This window comes from Narcine bancroftii, chromosome 2, assembly GCF_036971445.1.
Source record: "Narcine bancroftii isolate sNarBan1 chromosome 2, sNarBan1.hap1, whole genome shotgun sequence".
NCBI classification, from domain to species: domain Eukaryota; kingdom Metazoa; phylum Chordata; class Chondrichthyes; order Torpediniformes; family Narcinidae; genus Narcine; species Narcine bancroftii.
Genome location: NC_091470.1, coordinates 216383390 through 216407437, shown reverse-complemented (window position 1 = coordinate 216407437; position 24048 = coordinate 216383390). Strand labels below are relative to the sequence as shown.

Here is a 24048-nt window from a genome sequence, read left to right as displayed (position 1 = left end):
ACAATAGCAAATATCAGAGGACATCTGTTTAAGGTGAGGTGAGGAAAGTTTAGGGGAGATGTTGGAGGAAAGCGGGTGCCTAGAATGCCAGGGGTGGTGGTGAAGGCTGGTACAATAGGGACGTTTAAAAGACTCTTAGACAAGCACAAGCATGGACTATGGACTTGAGGTGGGGAAAAATTAAAATTGACGGAGTAGGTTTACATATTTTGGCACAATATCATGGGTCAGAAAGGCATGTAAATGTGCTGAAATCTTCTATATTCTAACAAAATTCATCCAGTTCTGATGGTCAAATCTTTCCAAGTCACTGGTACCTTGTTCAGGACATCAAGCAGCTCTTCACTCAGACGTAGGCTGCTAAGCTGCTGACTGATCTCTTCTTGCACAGCCAGGCTCCTCTCCAAGATAAACGATTGTTGCTGAGGCTTCGTCAAGTGCAACAGAAGTCTAAGCAGAGATCATTTCACAAGTTAACCTTTCACATTGCAAAAGAAGCTTCATCAGATCGTAAGCAAGAAATAAAAGCACAGTCCAGTCAATCCAAATTAAATTAAATGTAGACATACAACACGGAAACAGGCTATTTTGGACCATGAGCCCAGCTGCTCAATTGCACCCAATTGTCCCTTAAACCCCTGGTACGTTTTGAAGGGTGGGAGGAAACCTGAGACCCCGGGGGAAAACCCACACAGACAAGCGTACAAACGCCTTACAGACAGCACGGGATTCAAACCCCAGTCCTCATCCCTGGTGCTGTAAAAGCACTACGCTAACCGCTACTCCAACCGTGCCACTTGCACTGACGATTTGGAACTCACTCTACTCAAACCCTTCAAGACAAAACTGCTTTGAGGTAACTATCTCAGGACACAAGATATTTAATCATAACAATGGAGATTTCAATCTTAAATCACCAAATGTTAATGCCTCCAGATTTTGGATGCTACAGGCATTGATGTTGGGAGAGGTGGAGAATAGTTTCCTCTCAGCTGTGGAGGTGGGATGACAGTTTCTGTGGTGTCTCTCTTCATTGTAATGTTCACATATAAACTTCTTACAGGCAGTGCCACATTCAAGCGCGGATCACTGCCACTGTAATAGCGTGGACCTGCCCGCTACACTAACTGTGCTGTGAGTCAAGACATGAAGGAAAGGAGACAAACAGGAAAGGCAGATGGGTATCAATAACGGAATATTTCCACCTATATTGGAATATTTTGAAAACTAAATTCAAGAGAATAATAAGATTGCAAGGAGGAAGTAACCAAGAGAAGCGTGTAATATTTCCAGCAGTGTTTTAACGGGGTACAGAAGTACCAAGCAGCTAATAAGTTTAAATCAGAGACCGGATTGGTACATAACGCAGAGGTCAAGGGACCAAACCCGGTCTGAGCAGCTTTTTGTGAGTTCATATCCCACCAGTGCAACCGAGATCAGGAGTGAAAGGCCGGCATCATCAACAGTGACCATGGAACTACTACAGAACCATGGAACATTACAGCACCAAAAACAGGTCCCTCAGCCCTTCTAGTCTGTGCTAAACTATTATTTTGTGTGGTCCCATTGACCTACACCCAGTCCATAACCTTCCCATCCATGTACCTGTCCAAATTCTTCTTAAATTGAGCCTGGATTCACCACTTCAGCTGGCAGATTGTTCCACACTCCCACCACTCTCTGTGTGAAGAAGTCCCCCCCCCTTAAACTTTCCCCTTTCAACCTTAACCCATGTTCTCTAGTTTGTATCTCACCTACCCTCAGTGGAAAAAGCCTACTTTCATTTACTCGGTCTAAACCAGTGGTTTTCAAACTTTTTCTCCCCCACTCACATTCCACCTTAAGTATTCCCTTACTAATCACAGAGCACCTAAGGCATGGGGATTAAGGTGGTTGTGTGTGGAAAAAAAAAGTTTTTAAACCACTGGTTTTAACCCTTCATAATTTTAAATACCTCTATCAAATGCATCAGATTCAAGTTCTAACCTGTTCAACCTTTCCCTGTAACTCAGTTCCTCAAGTCCTGGCAACATCCTGGTAAATCTTCTCTGCACTCTTTCAATGTCAAAACTGCACACAATACTCCAAATTTGGCCTCACCAATGTCTTATAGAACTTTACCATAACATCTGTACTGAGGTTAAAAACCCATTTGGTTCACTAATATCTTTTAAGGAAAGATATTAACATGCTTGTCCCTCAACTGCCTTCCAGAATTGCCACCATAACTCACAGCTGATGTCTCTCCGAAACTTTCCTCCCTTCACTTTGTACAGACGACATTTACAGGGAGTGCTGTCAAAATAAGGCTCAAGGAATTATTGAGGACCCTTTCCATCCAGCGCACAGTATCATCAACCCACTGCCATCAATAGATAGAGAGAGAAAAGCAAACTGAAATGGGACTGGTGCTCCTCTCTCAAGCCGATCTTCTGGCTATTTCCAGATTAGGAATGCAAGAAAAATAGAGGATGTGAGATTGGGAACCCTGAGATTGTTATGGCGTAGGTTTACAGAGATCAGCACAACACTGTGGACTGAAGGGTCTGTACTGTGCTCTAATGTTCTCTGTTCACTATTTCTAGGGCCACCTCCTCAAGTACTCTGGGCTGCAGACTATTGGCACTGAGGATTAATCGATTTTCAACACTTTCAATTAACCCAATACAATTTCAAGACTGATAGCAATTTCATCAATTCTTCCTCTGTGCTGATCCCTTAGAATTGCTAGAATGTTCTATTATTTCCGATAAATGACTAGTAGTTTGTATGCTAAAGGGTGGCATAGTTATCATAGCAGTTAGCGCAACACTGTAACAGCGCCAGCAATTGGGACCAGGGTTCGAATCCTGCGCTGTCTGTAAGGGGTTTGTATGTTCTCCTCATAATCTGCATGGGATTTCCCTGGAGGCCCTGATTTCCTGCCACATTTCAAAACGTACCATTGGGTGGCACAGGCTTGTGGGCAGAAATGGCCTGTAACCATGCTGTATGTCTAAATTTTTTTAAAACCTTTAAATTAAAAATCAAAAAGGAATGGTGGTTTGGTGCGTCCTAATTTTTGGTTTTATTACTGGGCAGGCAATACACTTAACTTGTCTCTTTTGCTGCAATTTAATAATAGAGTTGACCCGCCCCACATAGGTAGAAATAGAACTAAATTTTACTCAGGATATTTCCTTGTTGGCAATTCTTGGGCCATAACTGACAACCTGTTTGAGAATATGGGCACAATTTAGAAGGTATTTTTGGATTTGAATTTTTCTCTTATTTGTCCAATATATCCAATCATATTTTCCAACCTTCTTTGCAAGACACAGCTTTTAATCAGTGGCACAGATTGGGTATTAAGTGTTTTAAAGACCTTCTTATTGCAACAATTTTGCATCCTTTGAACAATTTTCCCTTGCAACCGCTGCAACCGTGTCTGCCTGTCCCGCATCGGACTTGTCAGCCACAAACAAGCCTGCAGCTGACATGGACATTACCCCTCCATAAATCTTCGTCCGCGAAGCCAAGCCAAAGAAGAAAAAAGAAGAACAATTGATCGTAAAATTTAATTTATATAAAGTTCATTTTTGTAGATATTTACAAATTAGGCATTTTGTTCAATCCCATATTCCTAATTTTCTTGAAATTCTCAAGGTGAATATTCTCAATACATGTAATTCTGAATTTCTACATATGATCAGTATTGTAACATTTTTTACTAGTTCTGTTACACATGTCGTAATTGTATTGTTCATTTTTTTTCTATTGTATAAATATCAATAAAATATTTTTGAAGGAAAGGAAATGGCCTGTTAGTGTACATTTACCGTGCTATATTTCTAAATTTAAAACGTACCTTGCTCTCACAAAGGAGGAACATGCAAACAACCACAGATGCCTCAGGTCTCCTCCCATTCTAGACTCGAGTTCTGCGTTACTGGCAATGGTTGAGCCGGAAGAAGGAACATTCTCCACCTCCACGAGTTGCTCTGCGGACACACCCACTGGCTGCTTGACACCACCCACAGACCTGGGCGATCTTTCGCTCGCGCCGTCGGATGGCGCTTTCAGTGATGCTGACTCTCCAGCAAGCTGCTGTGATGCTCCGGGGCAGCTCCTGTCCTTGCAGGCTGGATCATGGGGGGCCGACAGAGATGGCAAGGCTCGAGCGAGAGCTAGGTAGGTTTCTGCTAGTTTCTTCCAGTACCACAGGTTGAGAGGGTGCAGGGAAATTAACTGCTGTAAGCAGCACAGCTCCTGGGTCAGACTTCCAGCCTTCTCATAAATCTGAATGTGCAGGTTGAGAACCGCAGTGAGGTGGTCTGTGTTTGTTACCTCAGATCTCTTGGGGAAAAACACATTGAACACCATCAGAGAGGTCTAAGCATTTAAAGTACATACAGCAAGCCAGAGATGATAAATACCTAACTATGCAATGCAATTAGCATTATTAGATCTGGAACACAAAACCCAGAATGAAACAATGAAAGACCACTAGCCAATTGCATTTTCTGATTTTGTTTTAAATTTCCAGCATCTGTAGATTTTTCTTGGGATTTCCACACACCTCTTTCAACATGGCTTGATAAATCTGCAGTGGTTATCCCTCTAACCTGTGGTCTCTGTCCAGTAGTCTCGGCTAGAGCTGAAACTGGGTGCATACAGGATTAATGAAATCACTGCAGAGGGTAGCAAATGTGCATCAAACTGCAGCAATGCAAATCTCTCTCATCGCCACAGAAACTTCATTCATGTGTATTTCACAAGGCCCTCTCTATGGTCTACAATGCACACAAAATTATAGGACATCACAACACAGCACACAATGTTGTGCTGACCCACATAAACTTAGTCCACAACAATCCAATCCTTTCCTACCTCACATCCACAATCCTCCATTTTTCATACATCCATGTACCTGTCTAATTCTTTTAAATGTCCCTACTGAACCAGCCTCTGCCACCGCTCTCTGAGTGAAAAAGCATACCTCTGGCATCTCCCCTAAACTTCCCTCCACTCCCCTTAAATATCTTTGGTATTGTGATATTATCGCCCCAGGAGAAAGCTGCTGGCTGTCCACCTTCATGATCTTGCACACCTCTATTAAGTCACCTCTCATCCTTTGTTGCTCCACAGAGAAAAGCCCTAGCTTGTTCAACCTTGCTTCATAAGATGTGTTCTCCAATCCAATCAATATGTGTTGCATATTCCTGATTATACATATAACATATGTATAATATAATGTATAATATGTTATCAATATAACATTTTCTAAGTTCCATTGCTGTTCAATTCCTTCAGTTAAAATAGAAAGATTTGCATTACATGCTCATTTAAACAGCCAATCACTATTGTAATGGAGAAAACAAAAACTAACATGCAGGCAGCAAACTCCCATGACACAACCGGCTCATCGGCTGAGAGGAGGAATGCTGCTCAGTTCAGAACCTCCCTTTGAGATAGTGCTATGGGAGTTTCCACCCTCTTACAGGTCCTTTTGGTCCACGACCCTTTGCCACCCAATTATCCTTCACCCCCGGTACGTTTTGTAGGGTGGAAGGGAACCCGAGGAAAATGCATGCAGACATGTGGAGAATGTACAAACTCTTTACAGATAGTGTGAGATTTGAACCCCGGTCCCGATCGCTGGCGCTGTAATAGCATTGCGTTGGCCGCTGCGCCAACCGTGCTGCCCCAGTTGCTCATGGGAATTGCTTCACCTTCAGTTTTGCATGGGGAATGAAGGATTGGACTTCAACAATCAAGTCCAGCATTTGAGCCCATGACCTTCCAACTAAGATGTGACAGTGCTACCCTGGGTCACTCTGAATAATATATGACTGCATCATTCTCTGGTGCTACAGTGCAATGTAATTTAGCTGTGACTAACCAATTTTTGTGCTATCTCCAAAGCATCTTCTTCTCTGCCAAGGCAGCTCAGACATCGAGCTCGAGCCTCCTGTAGATCTCTCCTGAGAGTTATGTTTGTGTCTGGAACAAGAGCCAGGCTACAAGTGTACTCGCACAATGCCGTCTGTGAAAGGAGACAAAAAGGTATTGTGCAAGTATCATGATTCTGTCTACTGGACTCAAATTAACTTGCATTACACAATAAAACCCATGATCCGGAATTCACCAACCGACAAAAAAAAAATGCACAAGGTTTAAAATTGGCGCACCTCGCCTTTAGTTCGCCAATCATGCATCACACAATCTCATGCAACTGGAACATTCACTTACTGGCATCTACCAATCCCCATAGGTGCCAGATACCAGGAGTTTTTTACTGTACATTATTTATGAAAACATAATAAAACAAAACGAGACCTGGTTTTACTTGGAATTTCAAACCTTACATCCACACAGCTCTGGTTTAGGCGATAACCACGTGGGCTCCTTCCTGTCCACATAACCGAATGGACGAAGGAAATGCTGAGGTTCTTCAGAAAATGGAAGAACATTTATAGATTGGAGGTGGCCTAAAGTCTAAGTTACCTGATAATCCTGTCGCTTAAATGCTAGGTCCCCTCGAAACTTCAGTGCAGTAAGTTTCTCCACATCGTCAGCCGCAGAGATGTTGCCCCAAAACCACTGGAATTGATCAGAGGAAGCCAATATTGAAATCCGAGGGAGACCTTATTTGCTGTTAATGAGTTAAATGGTTTGGCCATTTTAAATTTAAATTTAGACATAAGAAAGTAAACAAGTGGGGGCCTGCCAGACTGGTCAGGTTACTTTTGGAAGATTTGAAGTATTTCTTTCAAAATGCAAACATAAAAATTGTAGTAGAAAACCAAAATGTACCTTTGCACATGAACAACAGGCAAGGATTTAAATTTAGAAATATAGTGCAGAAACAGGCCTTTTTGGCCCATCAGCCTGGTGTGCTGCCCAATTAGCCTACAACATTTCGAATGGTGGGAGGAAACAGGAGCCCCTGGGGAAAACCCACACAGACGCAGGGAGAATGAACAAACTCCTTATAGACAGGGCGCGATTCAAACCTGGGTTGCTGGCGCAGTAACAGTGCTGTACACTAACTATAATTTTGGCAAAATGTTAATGAATTACTGAGTAGACATGAGTGGAGAAATGTGAGAATCCCACTCAAAGATATTAAGGGGGAGAGATGTCCTAGAACTTTTTTTTCTTGATCTGGACATTACTGGCAAGCCCAGCCTTCAAGTCCTTCCCTAATTCCCCTTGAGATGGAGGTGGTCAGCTGCCCCCTGAAGATGTGATGTCGGGTAACGACTTGGACCCAGCACTAATGAAGGACTGGTGAAGGCATGAGCATACAAGGAACATATGATGACATAAAAGCATTTGGAATGTTGAAAGGCCTGGGCAGAGTAGCTGTGACAAAGTTGTTTCCCATGGTAGAGGACTCTAGGATGCTCAACTTCAGGATTGAAGGGCATCCATTTAAAACAGGGATGTGGAGGAATTTCTTCAGCAAAGAGAGTGGGAACTTCTTGAACTTGCTACCACGGACAGCTGTGGAGGCCAAGACATTGGGTGTATTTAAGGCAGACATTCATGGGTATCTGAACAGTCAGAGCTGCAAAGGTTATGGGAAGAATGTAGGGGAGTGCGGCTGAGTGGGAGAATGGATCAGCTCAAGATGGAATGGTGGAGTGGGATAAATGGGCCTAATGGCTTGCTTCTACTCCTATACATTATGGTCTTATATCATTCCAGGTTGGGATGGAGGGAGTAATGAGGTGAACCAGCAGGTGGGGGTGCTCCCATCCACTGGCTCCCCTCCTGAGCAGTGAGGGTTGCAAGTCCAGAAGATGACGCTGGGATTGCTTGTTTTGCGGACGGTGCTCACATTTCAAAGCTACTGTGCTCTGAGGATGGGAGAAATGAACATTCAGTGGTTAGTTTCCGGCTGCCTTTTGTAGCTCTAGCTTTGTTTGTTTGGTCCAGTGGAGTTTCTCGTCAATGCTGATCTTTCAGGATCTTAATGTTGATGAACTTGGTGGCCGTAATGCTGTTGAACATTAAGGATGGGCAGTTAGACTTTGCTTTAATTTAAACATTGCAGCTGATTAACCTACAAACCTGGGACATTTTTGGTGGGTGGGAGGAAACCAGAGAACTGGATAAAACCCATGCAAACATGGGAAGAACATACAAACTCCTTACACACAGCGCTGACCTGAATAGGAGATTGGTTTGGAGTGAATACAAAGGGAGAGCAGGTTTTAGGGGAATAGCTTTGGTTGCCTAAGTGTGGGCTTTCGTGAGGAGAGGTAGAGCCAAGGTGAGTTTCCATGTTTCACTACTTCCAAAGACTAGACAGTCCAAATATTTCCTCTCAAGGTTTTTAGTCACGGGACGTGAGCTGCGACCTGTATCACAGTCCTCCTGCACAGATGCACGTCCCTGGTGACTGCGTGCGCAGAACAGGTTTCCCGCTGCAGTTCCTGACAGACAGCAGGATGTTTGTCCAGCTGAAGCTCCCAGCACACCGTAGGACGGCACCTGAGCTGTGCATGGATTCATGCTGGACCATCCGTGAGGCTGAGAATGTTGTGGAGAACATGTTCAGTCGATTGGTCACATCGCACATTAAGGGCCTAAGGAAAGACAGGTGGCCAACAGGCAGAGCAGAGACAGGAAGGTAGTGCAGGAGTCTCCTGTCGCTATCTGCCTCCAGAACCAACAGAACGCTCTGGATACTGTTGGAGGAGATAGCTCATCAGGGGAAGGCAGCAGTGGTCAGGGTTGTGGCATTGTGGTGAACAGGACGGGGGCAGGAAAAAGAGTGGCAGAGCAATAGTGGTACGGCATTCCATGGTAAGGGGTAGAGACAGGAGCTTCTGTGGCCACAACTGGGACCCCCGATAGGTGCATGATTTCCCAGGTGCAAGGGGCCAACCATGTCTCATAATGGTGGTGTGGCATTCTTCAAGGGGAGGGTGAGCAGCCAGTTACTGTGGTCTTGGCAGGTACCAACGAGATAGGCAGATAAAACAGGATGAGGCTACAAGCTGAATTTAGGGAGCTAGGAGATAAAAAGGTAATAACCTCAGGATTGTTAGTAGTGCCACTTGCTAGTCAGAGTAGAAATAGGACCATTCGGATGGATACGTGGCTTGAGCAGTGGTGCGGGAGGGAGGGAGGGCTTCAGTTTCCTGGGGCATTGGAACGGTTCTGCAGGAGGTGGAGGAGCACCAACTGGACGGGCTGCACCAGGGCATGGTCCTCAGTGGACTGTTTACTAGAGCTGTTGGAAAAGGTTTACACTAGTGGTCCTCAACCTTATTCTTTCCATTCACATCCCACTTCAAGTAGTCCCTATGCCATCGGTGATCTGCGATTAGTAAGGGATTGCTCAAGGTTGTATGTGAGTGGGAAGAAAAAGTTTGAAAGCCACTGTTTTAATCATACCTCATTAATTTGTTATGTGCACGGTTTCAGAACTCCAAAGGAAATGGGCCAATGACAATTTTTCTCAAGCAAAATATTTCAGTAACAATTGGGTCTAGAGTAGTGATTCTCAACCTTCTCTTCCCACTCACATCCCACCTTAAGCAATTCCTTAATGATCCCAGAGCACCGATGGCATAGGGATTACTTAAAGTGGGATGTGAGTGGGAAGAGAAAGGTTGAGAAACACAGGTTTAAACTGATATAGCAGGACGATGGAATCCACACAGAAAGGCAGAGGGAAGCAACACAGAGACTAAAACAAAAGGGCAAAGTAAAAGTGGAGTACAGAAAGTCAAATGTAGGGCTCAAAGATTATTGGATTCTAAAAGGACAAGAGTAAAGGCATTTTATCTGAATGCTCACAGAACTCGGAACAAGGTCAATGAACTTGGGGAACAAATCTATTCAGGAAGAATGATGACAGTATGATTACATTTCTAATACAGATGGAGTAACATTTGAAACCAGTGTCTCATGCACAAAAAATGAGGTTGGCCTATGAGGGGTGATTGAGTTGCCTGGGACTATAATCACTGGAGTTTAGAAGGATGAGAGGGGATCTTATCAAAACATATAAAATTATAAAAGGTACTGATCAGAGAGAAGCAGATAAATTGTTTCCACGGGTAGACTTGGCCAGAACTAACCTCAAGGCTTTGGGGAGTCGCGTTAAGGAACTGCTCTCCCAGAGTGTTCTGTATCTGTGGAACTGTTTGGCCAAGGAAGCACTAGAGGCTGCCTCTCATTGCAAGTATTTAAAACACAGTAGAGCTGAGTCCACAGCCAGATCTCATTGAACAGGCTCGACGGGCCGGATGGCTGACTCCTACTCCTGTTTCTTGCGCTGGCACTTGCTTGGAACTAGTATTACTTACCACATTCCAGCCCATGCCTAAACATTCCCCATGTCCCACTGAGTGCTTCATTTGCCGAGGAGTTGAGAATGGAACTGAAGGGTGCAAATTCAAAAGCAAACATCTCCTCCTCTGACTTTTCCATGATGGAGCAGCTAAAGATGGCTGGATTTAGAACTCTTCCCCAGAAAAGTTCCTGCAAATATCCTTGGGATAGGCTGGGATGATTGACCAGTGACAACTACAACTATCTTCCTTTTTATGAAGTCTTCAAGCTGGCTACAGTATTCCATTTTACATAAGCTGTTTGATGCCTTGGTGTCAGGTGCATTCACTCCCATCTCACCTCTGGATTTCAGCCCTTTAAATCCGAGGTGGTGTTAATGGTCATGGTGAAATCTGAACTGGACATCAGTGAGCAGGTCAGCGATCAGTGAATGACACAGGAGTGCAAGGTTGACGATTCCTTCCATCACTGCTGATGACAGAACATGGAGCTATTTAATTGTACTCAAACAGCTTGACAAGAGGCATGACTTGATCTTGAGTAGATGTCCACAATATACATCAACAATTTGGAAGAGGGGGGGAGGAGTCACGTGATGGAGTAGTGGCCGGTCGGGGAACTCCAGCCCTCTCCGGAAAAGTTAAAAAAAAGACAGTGAAAAAACAAAGGCACAAACACAAAAACCAAAATAAAGTGAAAGTAAAGGTGTGGAGAAAATGGCAGCGAAAAAAGAAAAGCCAAAAGCAATGGGAAGAAGAAAGGACGTCGGAAGAAGAAGGTGAAGGCCTTACCTGTACGAGGAGGCCTGCCATAGAGAGAGAAGCCCGCTCCCTAAGGTCAGTTGAAGCCCCGAACTCAGGACTACAAAAATGGCTCACGGAGCCAAACAAAAGTGCGCAACTGCGCAAGACAAAAATAACACTGACAGGAGGGGGGATCAGCTGAGGAGTCCATCTCCACAGCTGAAATTGACAACCACAACAAACCAGCAAGAGGAAAACAGAGAAAATAACGAGAACAAGAAAGAAGAGAGTAAAAAGAAATCAAAGAAACAACAGATGACCAACCCAGAGGAAGAAGACCAGCATCAAGACACTTCCAGTAAAAATAAGAAGACCAAAAATACCCAACAAAATAAAACAAACAAACCAACAAGAAAGTCAGAAGAGACAGAGGTAAAGGACACAGATCCTGGAGTGGACTCAGAAGAAGAGGAAGAACACAGAGAAATGGAAGATGAAGGGAAGGGCAAGTACATGGATATATTTTTTTTTAAAGAATATATGGAATCAGTAAAGAATGGCAATCACAAGAATTCAGTGAAATAAAAAGAGTAAAAAGTACAGAAGAAAAAATGAATAGATTAGAGATGATCATGTCAGATATAGGAAAAAGAGAGGACAAGGTGGAAAAACGAGAAACAGCCGTAGAAATGGTAGATGACTTAAAAAAGAATCTGATAAAAAAGTTAAAAAGACACAAGAGCTGTTAGCTCAGAAGATAGATATAATGGAAAATTATAATAGAAGAAACAATATAAAGATAGTGGGCCTTAAGGAAGATGAAGAAGGCAAGAATATGAGAGAATTTATAAAAGAATGGATACCCAGGATCCTAGGAAGACCAGAATTACAGGAAGAAATGGAAATAGAAAGGGCACACAGAACATTAGCCCCTAAACCACAACCACAACAAAAACCAAGATCCATTCTAGTAAAATTCCTAAGATATGCAACAAGAGAAAATATATTGGAGAAAGCAATGAGGAAAATAAGACAAGACAAAAAACCACTGGAATACAAAGGTCAAAATTTTTTTTTCTATCCAGATATAAGTTTTGAACTCCTGAAGAAGAGGAAGGAGTTTAATACAGCAAAAACGATCCTATGGAAAAAAGGATATAAATTTATGCTAAAGTATCCAGCAGTACTTAAAATAGTTATTCCAGGGCAGCAAAACAGACTATTCGTGGATCCGGTGGAAGCACGAAAATTTGCAGAACAACTACAAAACAGACAGAAAGATGAAGATATGTAACGAGAACAAAAATGACCACAAACTATATGTATGTGTGTATGTATGTATAAAAAAAAATAGAATATAGGTAAGAACTAAGAAGGGAAAGAAAGGGAAGAAAGGAAGTATGGGGGGAATTAAGAGAGTGACCTTTGTTATATATGAAGATTAAAATCTTTTCTGGGGGGGCTGGGTGGGGAAGAATTACGGTCACTGCGAAATCAGTTGACGCTTGCGAGTGAATTCGCAAATCCAAATGGAGAGGGGAGATGTAGTTGCTCGACAAGGGACAAAGGGCAACTCAGGAAGGGGAGGGGATAGTGGGGTTAAAGGAATTTTAGATAGAAGAATAATGGAAATATTTTATGTTTTAGAAATGTTGTCTTATAATGTGTTCAAAAAAAGAAAGCAGAAATGGATAAGAAGGAAAGGTGATGATGAGGAAACGGAAAGGAAAGATAAACAAAGTATGAAATGGCCATGTTGAACTATATGACTTTAAATATTAATGGAATACATAACCAAATCAAAAGGAAGAAACTGCTAAATTTACTGAAAAAAGAAAAAATTGATATAGCATTCGTACAAGAAACACACTTAACTGAAGTGGAACGCAAGAAATTAAAGAGAGAATGGATAGGACATGTAACAGCAGCATCATATAATTCAAAAGCTAGAGGAGTAGCTATATTAATCAGTAAAAATGTACCAATCAAAATAGAAGAGGAAATAATAGATCCAGCAGGGAGATATGTAATGATAAAATGTCAGATATATTCGGAGTTTTGGAATTTACTCAATGTATATTCACCTAACGAAGAAGATCAAAAATTTATGCAAGGTATCTTTTTGAAGATAGCAGACACGCAAGGGAACATACTAATAGGAGGGGATTTCAACCTTAATTTGGATTCAAACATGGATAAAACTGGGAAAAAAATTAACAGAAAGAACAAAGTAACCAAATTTATAATTAAATTTATAACTAAATCGATGCACAAAATGCAACTTTTGGATATATGGAGGAAACAACACCCAAAGGAAAAGGAATATTCATATTAGTCGGGTAGACATAAAACATACCCAAGAATAGACCTATTTCTGTTATCAGCTCGCATGCAAGAGAGAGTTAGGAAAACGGAATATAAAGCTAGACAATTATCGGACCACTCACCCCTGTTATTGGCAAAAGAGTTAGAGGACATCCCACCAAGAATGTATAGATGGAGATTAAACTCCATGCTACTTAAAAGGCAGGATTTTAGAGAATTCATTGAACGACAAATTAAAATGTACTTTGAAATAAATATGGAATCAGTGAAAGATAAGTTTATACTATGGGACGCAATGAAAGCGTTCATCAGAGGGCAAATAATAAGTTATGTAACTAAGATGAAGAAGGACTACAATAACATAACATAAACATAACAATTACAGCACGGAAACAGGCCATTAGGCCCTTCTAGTCCGCACCGAACCAAACACCCCTTTCTAGTCCCACCTCCCTGCACAATGCCCATAACCCTCCATCTTCTTCTCATCCATATACCTGTCCAACCTTTTCTTAAATAATACAATTGACTCCGCCGCCACTATTTCTCCTGGAAGATCATTCCACACGGCTACCACTCTCTGAGTAAAGAAGTTCCCCCTCATGTTACCTCTAAACCTCTGCCCCTTAATTCTTAACTCATGTCCTCTTGTTTTAATCTTTCCTCCTCTTAACGGAAATAGTCTATCCACATCCACTCTGTCTATCCCTTTCATAATCTTAAGTACTTCTATCAAATCCCCTCTCAACCTTCTACGCTCCAAAGAATAAAGACCTAATCTGTCCAATCTCTCCCTATACTCTAGATGCTTAAACCCAGGTAACATTTTGGTAAACCTTCTCTGCACTCTCTCCACTCTGTTTATATCCTTCCTATAATTAGGCGACCAGAACTGCACACAGAACTCCAAATTAGGCCGCACCAACGTCTTATACAATCTCAACATCACCTCCCAACTCCTATATTCCATGCAATGATTGATAAAGGCCAGCATACTAAAAGCCTTCTTCACCACCCTATTCACGTGAGTTTCTACCTTCAGGGAACGATGTACTGTTACTCCTAAATCTTTCTGCTCTTCTGTATTCCTCAATGCTCTCCCATTTATGTCCTATTCTGATTCTTCTTACCAAAATGAAGCACCTCACACTTATCAGCATTAAATTCCATCTGCCATTTTTCAGCCCACTTTTCTAAGCAGCCCAAATCCCTCTGCAATCCTTGAAAACCTTCTTCATTATCCACTATTCCACCTATCTTAGTATCGTCTGCATATTTACTAATCCAATTTACCACCCCATCATCTAGATCATTAATGTATATAACGAACAACAATGGGCCCAATACGGATCCTTGAGGCACACCACTGGTCACCGGCCTCCAACCTGACAGACTACCACTCTCTGGCCTCTCCCTTTCAGCCAATGTTCAATCCATTTGACTATCTTAAAATTTATACCTAAAGACTGCACCTTCCTAACTAACCTTACATGTGGTACCTTATCGAAGGCCTTACTGAAGTCCATATAGACAACATCCACTGCGCTACCCTCATCCACATTCCTAGTCACCTCTTCAAAAAATTCAATCAGATTGGTCAAACATGACCTTCCTCCCACAGTGCTCCTGATCAGACCCTGTCTAACCAGATGTTTATAACTACTATCTCTAAGAATTTTCTCCATTAATTTACCTACCACAGACGTCAAACTTACAGGCCGATAGTTGCCAGAGTTCCTCCTTGAACCCTTTTTAAATAACGGAACCACATGCGCAATGCGCCAATCCTCCGGCACTATCCCCACATCTAATGACATTTGGAAAATTACCGCCAGAGCCTCTGCTATTTCCTCCTTCACTTCTCTCAATGTCCTGGGGAAGATCCCGTCTGGTCCTGGAGACTTATCCACCTTTATATTCTTCAAAAGCCTTAAAACTACACCTTTTGTAATCTCTATATTCCCCATATTTACCCAATTTGCTTTTTTATCTCACATCTCCCAATATCCTTCTCCTTAGTGAATACCGAAGAAAAGAAACTGTTCAATATCTCCCCCATTTCTCTAGGCTCCACACACAGTTTTCCGCTCTGATTTTCTAAGGGACCAATTTTGTCTCTAGCTTTCCTCTTACCATTAACATATTTGTAGAACTCTTTTGGATTAGTTTTCAAAAACTAATCAGGAAAGAGAGCAGTTGGAAAGGGAAATAGCAAATATAGAAAAATAATTAGCAATGAAGGAAGAGAATTGGCAGATAAAAAAATAAAATATGAAACACTACAAACATATAAGGTGGAGAAGAACATAATGAAGACAAAACAGAAATATTATGAACTAGGAGAAAAAACGCACAAAATTCTAGCGTGGCAGCTTAAGACAGAACAAACTAAGAGAATGGTATTGGCATTAAGGAAAAAAGACAAGCAAATCACATTTAATCCAACGGAGATAAATGAAAACTTCAGAGAATTCTACGAGCAATTATATCAAACTGAAAACGAAGGGAAAGAAGACAAAATAGATGAATTTCTAACTAAAATTGAACTACCGAAATTACAAACAGAAGAACAAAATAAATTAACAAAACCATTTGAAATAGAAGAAATACAGGAGATAATAAAAAAACTACCGAATAATAAAACACCAGGAGAGGATGGACTCCCAATAGAATTCTATAAAACATTTAAAGATTTATTAATTCCTCCCCTTCTGGAAGTAATCAACCAGATTGATAAAACACAAAGCTTACCAGTTTCATGCAAAACAGCAATAATTACAGTAATACCAAAGACAGGGAAAGATCCACTCGCACCAGCGTCATATAGACCAATATCTTTACTTAACACAGATTATAAGATAATAGCTAAACTATTTGCAGATTAGCCGACTATGTACCAAAAATAGTAAATCTAGACCAAACTGGATTTATTAAAAAAAGACGAACAACAGACAATATCTGTAAATTTATTAACTTAATTCATGCAGTAGAAGGAAATAAAGCTCCAACAGTAGTGGTTGCTTTAGACGCAGAGAAGGAATTTGACAGAGTAGAATGGAATTATTTATTTAAAGTACTACAAAAATTCAGCTTACCAGAGAAATATATTATTTGAATTAAAGCATTATATAAGGGGCCACTGGCGAAAGTGACAGTAAATGGATATATATCAAAACAATTTAACTTAAGCAGATCAACAAGGCAGGGATGCCCATTGTTGTTCGCGGTAGCCATAGAACCATTAGCAGAACTGATAAGAACGGAAAATAAAATAAAAGGGATAAAAATAAAAGACAAGGAATATAAAATCAGTCTATTTGCAGATGACGTTATAGTATACTTAACAGAACCAGAAATATCAATAAAAGAATTACATAGGAAATTGAAGGAATATGGAGAAGTGTCGGGGTACAAGATTAACGCAAATAAAAGTGAAGCAATGCCAATGAATAATGCGGATTTCTCAAAATTTAAGAAAGAATCACCATTGAGATGGCAAACGCAAGCAATGCGATACCTAGGTATACAAATAAATAAAAACCTCGGCCATCTATATAAACTCAATTACCATCCATTAATGAAAAAATTACAAGACGACTTAGAGCATTGGAAAGACCTACCACTAACACTGATAGGAAGGATAAACTGTATTAAAATGAACATTTTCCCAAGGATACAACACCTATTTCAGACATTACCAATACGCTTAACAGAGAAATTCTTCAAGGAGTTAAAGAAAATAATAAGGAAATTTTTATGGAAAGGAGGGAAACTGAGGATAGCACTAGATAAATTAACAGAATGGTATAAACAAGGAGGCTTACAACTACCAAACTTTAAAAATTATTATAGAGCCGCACAATTAAGATACCTATCAAATTTTTATCAAACAAGGGAAAAGCCAGATTGGACTAGATTAGAACTAGATAAAATAGGGGAGAAGATACCTGAACATATATTATATAAATGGGATGAAAAATTGGTACAATGTAGGAATTCTCCAGTATTGCATCATCTGCTCAACATTTGGAAGAAGATTCACGTAGAAAGGAATAAAACAAATTACCAACTACCAAAACTAATACTGACGCAAAATCAGCTGATCCCTTTTACAATAGATAACCTTTCCTTTAGAGAATGGGAGAAAAAATGGATCAAAAGAATAGAAAATTGTTTTTCGGGAAATAAATTATTATCCTTTGAACAAATGAAGGATAAATATAATATTAGAGAATGGGAGAAAAAAGGGATCAAAAGAATAGAAAATTGTTTTTCAGGAAATAAATTATTATCCTTTGAACAAATGAAGGATAAATATAATATTAGAGAATGGGAGAAAAAAGGGATCAAAAGAATAGAAAATTGTTTTTCAGGAAATAAATTATTATCCTTTGAACAAATGAAGGATAAATATAATATAACTCACGATGTGAGTTACTCACGAGTGTTGGCATACTACCAACTGAAGTCCTACTTGAAGGCCAAATTGGGAGACAGTCTGAGGTTATCAGAGGGAAGTAATTTTGAATATGTGATTACAGACACAATGATAATCAAAAAATTTGTAACAAACATGTATATTAAACTACAAGAAAAGGAGGATGAGGAAACTAATGGTAACACTAAACAAAAATGGGAACAAGATCTAAACATAAAGATAAAGAATGAAACATGGGAGAAGTTATGCTCCGAAACTATGAGAAATACAATAAACACAAGGTTACGTATAATACAATATAACTGGATACACAGACTATACATTACACCTCAAAAGTTAAATAAATGGGACCCAACAGTATCTGACAGATGTTTTCGCTGTAAAAAGGAAATGGGAACAACAATTCATGCAATTTGGACATGTGAGAAAGTGAAAAAATTTTGGGAAAATCTAAACCAGATTTTAAATAAAATCACAAAAAGCAATATACCAAAAAAACCAGAGATCTTCCTCCTAAGTAACATAAAAAACAAAGAATTTGGACTCGATTTGGATGGAGCACAAAAGAGATTTGTTATGATAGCCCTAGCTGTAGCAAAAAAATGTATTATGTCAACCTGGAAATTAGAAGATAACTTGAGAATACAACAATGGTAAATAGAAATGAATAAATGTATTCCATTAGAAAAAATAACCTATAATTTAAGAAATAACATTACAATATTTGAACAAATATGGGAGCCATACATGAAACACAATAGAGAAAACCTACCGTGGACATCTACCACCTAAAATGACAGAAGGAGAAGAGAATGAAAAGAACTGACTCAGTGGAATTTCTTGTTTATTTTTATTGAGTGACAACATTGTTTGACGCGTTTTATGTATCTTATATTCTGAACTTTAAATAAATGGGAGGGAAGGTGAGGGAGGGAGGGAGGGGAGGAGGGAAGGGGGGGAGAAAACGACACTGTATATATTTAAGAAGGAAAATGTATGTATCTTGATCAATATGGTTTATAGAGTGAAAAATAAAAAAAATTTAAAAAAAACAATTTGGAAGAGGGGACAGAGTGCCACATATCTAAGTTTGCCGACAACACAGAAAACGAGTGGAAAAGCAAATTGTGCAGAGAATGTGGAGAGTCTTCAGGGAGATTACAGAGAGGTTGAGAAAGTGGGGAAGGATCTGGCAGGTGGAGTACAATGTTGGTAAATCCACTTTGAAAGGAAAAATAGAAGATGAGATTATTATTTTAAATGCACACTGTCTTGCAGAAGAACTTGGGGAATGCTTCTGCATGAATCACAAGACATTGGTTTGCGGGTGCAACAGATAAATCAAGAGGGCAAATGAAGCATCGGCCATTGTTAGAGGGATTGAACCTCAGAGCACGGAGTTTCTGGTGAGGCCACACCCAGAGTATGGAGTGAAGGTGTGTTATCCTTACTAGAAAAATGATGCACTGGGTTTGGAGGCGATGCAGAGAGGTTGATTCCAGAGATGAGGGGGTTGGCCGATGAGGAGAGATTGAGTTGTCTGGGATTGTACTCGCTGGAATTTAGAATAAGAGGGGATCTGAAAGAAACCTAGAGAATCATTAAATGGATCTAATAAGATAGAGACAGGAAAGTGGTTTTCACTGGTGGGTGGGACTAAAACAAGGGGGTCTTAGCCTCAAGATTCAGTGGGTAGATTTAGGATGGAGATGAGAAGGAACTGTATTTTCCCCAGAGAGTGGTTAATCTGTGTAATTCTCTGCCCAAGGAGGCAGTAGAGGCAGCCTCATTAAATATGTTGAAGACAGCATAGGGGAATTAAGGGTTATGAGAAAGTGTCAGGTAGATGCAGCTGAGTCCACACATCTGCCACAATTTTTTGAAGAGTGAAGCAAGCTCCTATTCCTTGTTCTTTAGCTGTGAAGTCGTCTGGTCCCAGGGCCATTCTGTATCCATCCTCTCAGCCAGTTCTTGAATTGTGTGGGGTGATACAAGTTGCTGGTTTCAGCAGGGGTTATCCACTCTGGTGAACAAAGTTGCAAGTGCTTTAGCACTCGTGGAGCATCAGGATTTTCTTCCTGATGGCCATTTAGTAATTCAAGGCTGGAGGGGTTAGGTGTGCAAAACTCGAATTGGTCTTGTTGTTGTGCGATCATTTAGTTCCGCCTTATGCTAGTTGTTTTTGCTCTTTACATCTATTCCTGTGTTGCACCGGCAGGATTTTCACTTAATCCTTCAAAATGCCCTTCTGTGCTCCTCAATGAACTTGGCTTAATCCCCTGAACCGTGGGATTACTGAACCACGCAGTGATGGCAAATCTTGCTGCTGATGATATTCTACAGCAGCCATTCTCAACCTTTTTTTAGGTTAAGGCCTCTGCTCAAAGGTTCCTTTCCCTGTGAAGCAGTCAAGTTTTGGTTTCTTCCGTACTGCTCTCCTACCGAAAATGCTGTGGCCCCTGTTGAGAAGCACTTCAAGGACACTCACTTTGGAGCTGCCAGATCAATTCTGAATCTATTCTACTCAGCATGAATGTCACACAATATGATGGAGAGAGTCTTCGATGTGTGGATGCCAGGGTCCTCAGTTATACACAAACAGTGAGAAGGTGGAGGGAACTCAGGACAGGTAGCATCTCTGAGCCGTTTAAAATGGGAGGAGAGATAGGAAGTTTAAAAGGGTGATAGGAGCCTGGGGAAGGGCTAAAAGGGCCAAAGGAGACGATGAAAGCTGGAACTTGCTGGAGGGACTTAGCAGGTCAAGCAGCATCAAGGGGAGACATTTTGGGCCAAAATCCCTCATCAGGACTGTGTTTCAGGACAACTCTGAATCAGGACAGCCCAGCAGACTGTGTTTTAGTCACTGGATGAATGAGAGAGACAGAGAGGTGTATCACACAGACGTGACAGTAAATCAAGAGTCTAAAATGGGGAGGAGACCTTAAATATTGTAGGTAGACTGGGGAGGGAGCTGGCTTAGTTTGCCCGAAAGGCAGTGAAACAAAACAAAAATGCTTAAAACTACGATGGTTTTTGACATGGTAAATTGAACAAATCTACTCCCACTGGTGGGGTGACAGGAGGATGGATGAAAAGACCCAAGAATCACTTTGAAAATGTAGTCTCTGTTGTACGGTGGGTGGGAGGTGGAGCAGCTCGAACCCCAAAACCTCAACGTGACAACAGGCAGTCAATCTGTTTTAAATCCAGTAGAAAGGCCATGTCAGCTAGCTCCCTCTGCCAAGTCAGATCTAACACAATAACCTTCTCCCTCCCCATGCCAACGCTGGTGATTGAAACCCATGAGAAACTGGGTCATCCACCGGGGAGAGGTGCCCTGGCACCAGGGAGGATGGGGTCAGAACCCCAGGGGCAGAAGGTGCCCAGGCCGGACTCCCGCGGGGGGTGGAAGAAGGGGTCAGACCCCTGGGGGGGGGGGGGGGGAGGTGCCCAAGCCCCAGGGAGGTGGGAGTAGACCCCTGGGGGGTAGCGCCCGGGCCTGACCCCAGGGAGGGGGCTGGGGGGCTGCATGGGGTTCCACCCCCAGGGACAGGAGGTGCTGACACCGGGCCCCCGGGAGGGGATGCGTGGACAGGGTCGGATCCTGGGGAAGGGGAGTGTGTGGGGGAGGCGATGTCTGATCCCAGGGAAGGGGAGTGGGCGGAGATGGGATCGGACCCCGGGGAAGGTGGGAGACGGGATCGGACACCGGGAAAGGGAGGGGGGGATATGGAGTCGGATCCTCCGGACCAGGCTCCACCCGCCCGCCTTTTCCGCACTTTGATTGACCGAGGGAGCAGCCCGGACACTATTCCCGGCCGGACCGCAGCACCGCCACCGCCGTTTCCCCAGCCCCGCTCTGCCCACCCCTTGCCCCAACCGCCGGACGACCCCTTGCCTCCGGATCGCAGAACCTGGCATGGTAGCCCCCCGGCTCCGTGCCCCGCGGCACCTTCCTCTGCCGAAATTCATCGAAGAACGAATCATCAAACTGGGAGCCCACATCCACCATCTTGGCTCCTTCGGTACCACCAGACAAAGCGTCCCTCTCGCACACAACGGGGCAGCAGAGACTTTCCGGCACGGCCCGGGCCCGTCCCCACTCGGCCCTTCCAGATCGTTCTAGCCCAGCCGTGGTTCCTGAGGCGCCAAAGGCTCAAATCTCGTTCCAATGGGTTTAATCTCCTCATCTCAGATTCGTGGTCAAGGAACTGAACCAATATCTGTTAATTTAACTCGCAGGAACATTAATCAAAAATTTTAAAAAAGCACAATGGCCTCACACCAGAGTCCAAGGGGGGGGGGGGGGGGAGAGAAAGGACGAAGGGGAGAGAGGGGGAGGGGAGAGGGGGGAAGGGTAGAGGGGGGGAGGGGAGAGGGGGGAGGGGAGGGGGAGGGGAGAGAGAGGAGGGGAGGGAGGGGCAGAGGAGGGGGAGGGGGATAGGAGGAGGGGGGTGGGTGGTGTGGGATGAGGGTGGGTCGTGGGGGGAAATTTAGACAATCAGCACAGGGGCCGGCCTTTTCGCCCCATGAGGCCTAGCTGGCCAATTTGCACCCCACTGACCTACAACCCCCAATATGTTTTTGAAGAGTGAGAGGAAACCAGAGCCCACGGGTGTAATGGTATGGATTGTATGTACTAATTGGATGGTAAAGGCTTGGGCTGGCCTGCCCCCTGATGACACTCTCACCTGGACTTCTCCCCTGGGACCCAGACCATAAAGGTCGGGACACCTCTCCCTTCCCTGCACTTCCCTAGCTTGGATCCGGACCAGCTCAAGTCCTCTGTACATTATAGCCTATCGTTCCCCTCAGTCTTTGTCCTTGTGATTATTGAGGTAACTGGTAGTGCCGAACACCGGGGAAACACAGGGAGAATGTACAAACTCCTTACTGACAGCGTGGAATTCGAACCCCGGTCCCAATCACTGGCTCTCTAGCAGCGTTGCACTAAACGCTTTGCCAACTGTTTCGCCCTACAAAGATGAAGATAGGGTGCAAATCACAAAACAGCCAACACGGCACGTTAACGCAACGCCATTACAGCGCCAGCGATCGGGACCAGGATTCCAATTCCACGCTGTCTGTAAGGAGCTTGTACGTTCTCCCCGTTTTTATGAGAAGGTTGATCCACTGTGCGATAAGTGTAAAATCTTTGAAGCTTCATTGATTTATATGTTCTAGGAGTGTCCCAATTTAGGAAAGATATTTTTCAGACTTTATCAATGATTCTAAAGATTAAATTAGAACCGTGTCCTCTCACTGTTTTTCTTGAGAAGAGGACACGTATTCTTGACTTCAACCCAAGAGAGAATTTTAGCTTTTACCTCATTGATAGCTAGATGAACAATTTTAATGAAATGGAAAGATGACTCTCCACCTATCCATGCCCAGTGGTTGCATGATGTTATGTCCTATTTAAACTTGGAGAACATTAGATACAACATTAAAGATATTAAGTTTCAATTTGACAAGATGTGGGGCCCATTCATAGATTATTATCATAAGTGGAAGATTTAAGAATCTGGATGTTCTGGAGTCTGGTGCCTGAAGGTCGATATTCGATCCATATCTTTACAGTTCTACAAGTTAACCTTGGTTAGAGGGAGGGGTTAGATTAGGCTGAGGAGTTTTGTTTTCTTTTTATATTAATTAGTTAAACGTGGGTTTCTTATCATTCTCATGGATCATATTGTTAATTAGGATAGAATTCACCCTTTGTTTATATAAAGGGATTGTTTAATTTTGTCTCAACTATTTTCTATCCAAAATTATACTGGGATATATTTTGAGAAGGGATAAACTGTTAAATCCCATATTCATACAATTTGATGTCTTAAAGAAACAAGTAAAATAAGCAATTATGGATGGGCTTTTGATTTATATTAATATGTTTAATATGTGCTATATATGACATGACCTGTTGTTTGTTACTATTTCGATGACCTTGTATGTAGGATTTATATATATTAAACTCAATAAAAATAGTTTCAAAAGAAAGATATGGGCTGAATGCAGGCAAAGGGGACTTGGGTAGACAACCTAGCATGGACAAGAGGGGCCAAAAGGTCTGCATCAGTGCTGCGTGGCCCTATGATTCAACGCAAGGCCAGACCAAAAACATTCACTGGTCATTTCCAACCTGGCATGCTGTCTGACCTCTGGAGAACAATAGTGCAGACATTCCAGATGTTTGAATCTTTTTGAAAATCGATGGAGAATTCTTCGTAAGAACACAAGATATAGGAG

The 24048-nt window shown here is 42.2% G+C and overlaps 1 protein-coding gene across 4 annotated transcripts in view; it reads right to left on the bottom strand.

Annotated features, from left to right (window-relative positions):
* Nucleotides 1-22045, bottom strand: part of c2h8orf76 (chromosome 2 C8orf76 homolog) — a 38154-nt gene extending 16109 nt beyond the window's left edge. The window contains exons 1-5 of one of the 4 annotated variants that reach the window (XM_069920275.1): nt 21752-22045; nt 6487-6582; nt 5882-6025; nt 3848-4335; nt 318-450 (exon numbers count right to left, since the gene is read on the bottom strand). In XM_069920275.1, the coding sequence (XP_069776376.1) occupies nt 318-450; nt 3848-4335; nt 5882-6025; nt 6487-6582; nt 21752-21811 (921 nt within the window). In that variant the 5' untranslated portion in view covers nt 21812-22045. Of the gene's footprint in view, nt 1-317; nt 451-3847; nt 4336-5881; nt 6026-6486; nt 6583-21697 lie in introns of all 4 variants that reach the window. The other 3 variants (XM_069920274.1, XM_069920277.1, XM_069920276.1) reach the window with 3 other exon arrangements.
* Between the last annotated feature and the right edge of the window lie 2003 nt (nt 22046-24048).